The sequence below is a fragment of the Thermobia domestica genome, unplaced genomic scaffold (genome assembly GCF_964235325.1).
Source record: "Thermobia domestica unplaced genomic scaffold, izTheDome1.hap1.1 HAP1_SCAFFOLD_2288, whole genome shotgun sequence".
Lineage (NCBI taxonomy): Eukaryota > Metazoa > Arthropoda > Insecta > Zygentoma > Lepismatidae > Thermobia > Thermobia domestica.
The window spans coordinates 8,971-11,435 of NW_027657988.1; the positions used below are offsets into that span (position 1 = coordinate 8,971).

The 2,465-nt window shown below is 37.6% G+C and overlaps 1 protein-coding gene across 1 annotated transcript; it reads left to right on the plus strand.

Annotated features, from left to right (window-relative positions):
• The first annotated feature begins 1,507 nt into the window (after nucleotides 1–1,507).
• On the plus strand, nucleotides 1,508–2,245 carry LOC145678280 (uncharacterized). The gene has a single exon (XM_081748304.1). It carries the CDS (start codon nucleotides 1,508–1,510, stop codon nucleotides 2,243–2,245), a length of 738 nt encoding a protein of 245 aa, XP_081604430.1.
• The last annotated feature ends 220 nt before the right edge of the window (nucleotides 2,246–2,465 follow it).

A 2,465-nucleotide genomic window follows, 5' to 3' on the forward strand; every position in this document is an offset into this window, starting at 1 on the left:
GTTCCCCGTAAAAGAACGTAAAATTTCCCGACTTGACTCCTTCATTTCCTTCTCATCTAATTTCCTGATATCCTACTAGGTACAACCTCTATTTCTAAACTCATTTTTTTTTTCAAATTTTAACGCGCTTGCTCTATAGAGACTTCTTATATTCCATGTTCCAAATCTCATGTTGATTTTACTTTGCTGAGTTCGTACCAAGTTATCAGTTCTGATCCGAGGATTCTGCTAACTTATCTAAACAATTCTTTTTTTACAGGATGAGGTTGTTAGCCTCACACCCAATTCTCAAGTTGGATTATCACCCCTTGTCTGTCCGCGACTGCTTACTCAGCATATTCGCAGCTAACCTCTATATCCCAGAGGCCTTCTCTTCGATCTACAACCTGAGGACGCGCCGTGCCGTGGTGACAGGAAGACCACATATCACAGAAATTAATATAGCTTTATATTAGAAATACAAGAGGTACTGATTATCCGAACACTGCTTTAAAACACACAGGAACAATCAATATACTCGAATATATGGATGCATATTAAGACTGTGAAAGCTTCGATGCCGTAAAAATCGTAAATTAGAGACTAGTGTCAGTGTAGTATTACATAAATGCATCGTACGTTTGACTATCCGAACTATTCTTGATGTATCACATTGTTTCGCTTTATAGCTATATAACTTTATAATATTTTTGTAAGTGATTATACTCTTTACCTGTTCTCTGCCAATAGCAACTGTATGAATTTATAATACAAAACTGAAATACAGAAGAATAAAATTTTAAAAAATAATGATATTTCGCAGGGCATCTTATGTAAAGGGCGCCTTGTATTCTTCACAGGTTCTGTACTACCAGTCAGTATTTGAATTTATTAAACAAAGCTGCTATACAGGATAACTAAAACCACGTATCTATAATATGATGTTTCGTAGGGCGCCTTATGTAAAGGGCACACTGTGCCTTTCACGGGTTCTTCGCCAACAGTAACTGTGTGTATTTATTGTACAGAACTGTGCTATGCAGAAGAGTAAATAAAATCGTTCATCTTTGATGTGATCTCGGAAGGGCGCCTAATGTAAAGGGCGCACTGCTCCTTTCACGGGCGCTTTACCAATAAAGCTATAAGAATTTATTACTAAAAACTTGTACTTTTATTTATACTGTAATATTTCGGAGGGCGCACCGGGACACGTCCCGGTGTCCCGGTAGGCCAGCACGGGCCTGATTATGAGTAATGCTGTAGTGATGCAACTTGTGTCCACTATAAAATTAACAAAGTATTACACTATGACTATTGACGAAACAGCAGATATCTCAGTAAAAGACAGATTTCCTTTTGCTTTAGAGTAATCTTCTGCTTTCTTGAAATCGATGAAATTTTTCTACGCTTTTACACAACAAATAACACACATTCAGAAACTCTTTGCAAAATAATTCAAGATATTATTCTACGTTTAAGTCTGGAAATAACGTATTGTAGGGACCAGTGTTATGATGGCGCTTCCAATATGGCTGGCGTGCGTGGAGGGCTTCAAGCAAAAATTTCTCAATTTGAATCGAGGGCTTCTTATGAACATTGCTTTGCTCACTCTCTTAGCTTGGTTGTTCAAGATACTTTAAGAAATGTGACAGGCTGTCGAAATGTCCTCAACCTGGTTAGGGAAATAATTGTTTTTGTAAAACATTCCCCTAAGAGACTGGCTTTCTTTCATCAAATACAAAGTGAAAATGATAAGTCGATTAATTTACGACCGTTTTGTCCAACAAGAATGGCAGTCTCTCTTCAGTCGTGTTACCTTAACTACCATGAGGTTATGGATTTCATGTCAAAGCAATTTTTATCGGATAAGTCAGACGCTGGTGACAAAGCACATGGCTTCCTGGTTCAAATGCACTCGTTCGATTTATATTTTCATCTCGCATTGCTAATGAAGCTGTTTTGTCACATAGATAGCGCAAATACAGCATTACAAAAGAAAACTTTATGTATTCAAGATGCTGTAAATATGATTTCAAGTCTACAGCTCACTTTGCAGAATTTCCGAACAGATACTGCCTTTGACACGTTCTGGGCAGATGTAGTAGGAAAAGCAAACAAACTTGGGCTTTCAGAATCAGCTCTCCCGCGACCAAGAAAATTTAAAAAACGGGGCTGTCAAGGTGATAATCCCCATGAATATGAAAACCCACAGCAGCTATATCGTCAACAATATTCTCAAACTATTGACACAGCAGTACAGTGTTGAGAATCACGGTTTGATACTAAAATAAAACATTTTCTAGGGCTCTGTGAACGGTTTATCATTGGTGAAACAAATGATGTTAGTGCTATAGATAAATTTTACAAAGACGATACAGATATCGAACGGCTCAAGCTACATCGTGATATGTTAGTTGATATTCGCAAAACACAAACTAGCTCGCAACCTTTCCGAAATTTCGCGTGCGTTCTTGACTTCTTAAAGA

Bases quoted from the DNA above. Each gene is read 5' to 3' on its own strand.
- LOC145678280 (XM_081748304.1), top strand. From the start codon at position 1,508: ATGGCTGGCGTGCGTGGAGGGCTTCAAGCAAAAATTTCTCAATTTGAA.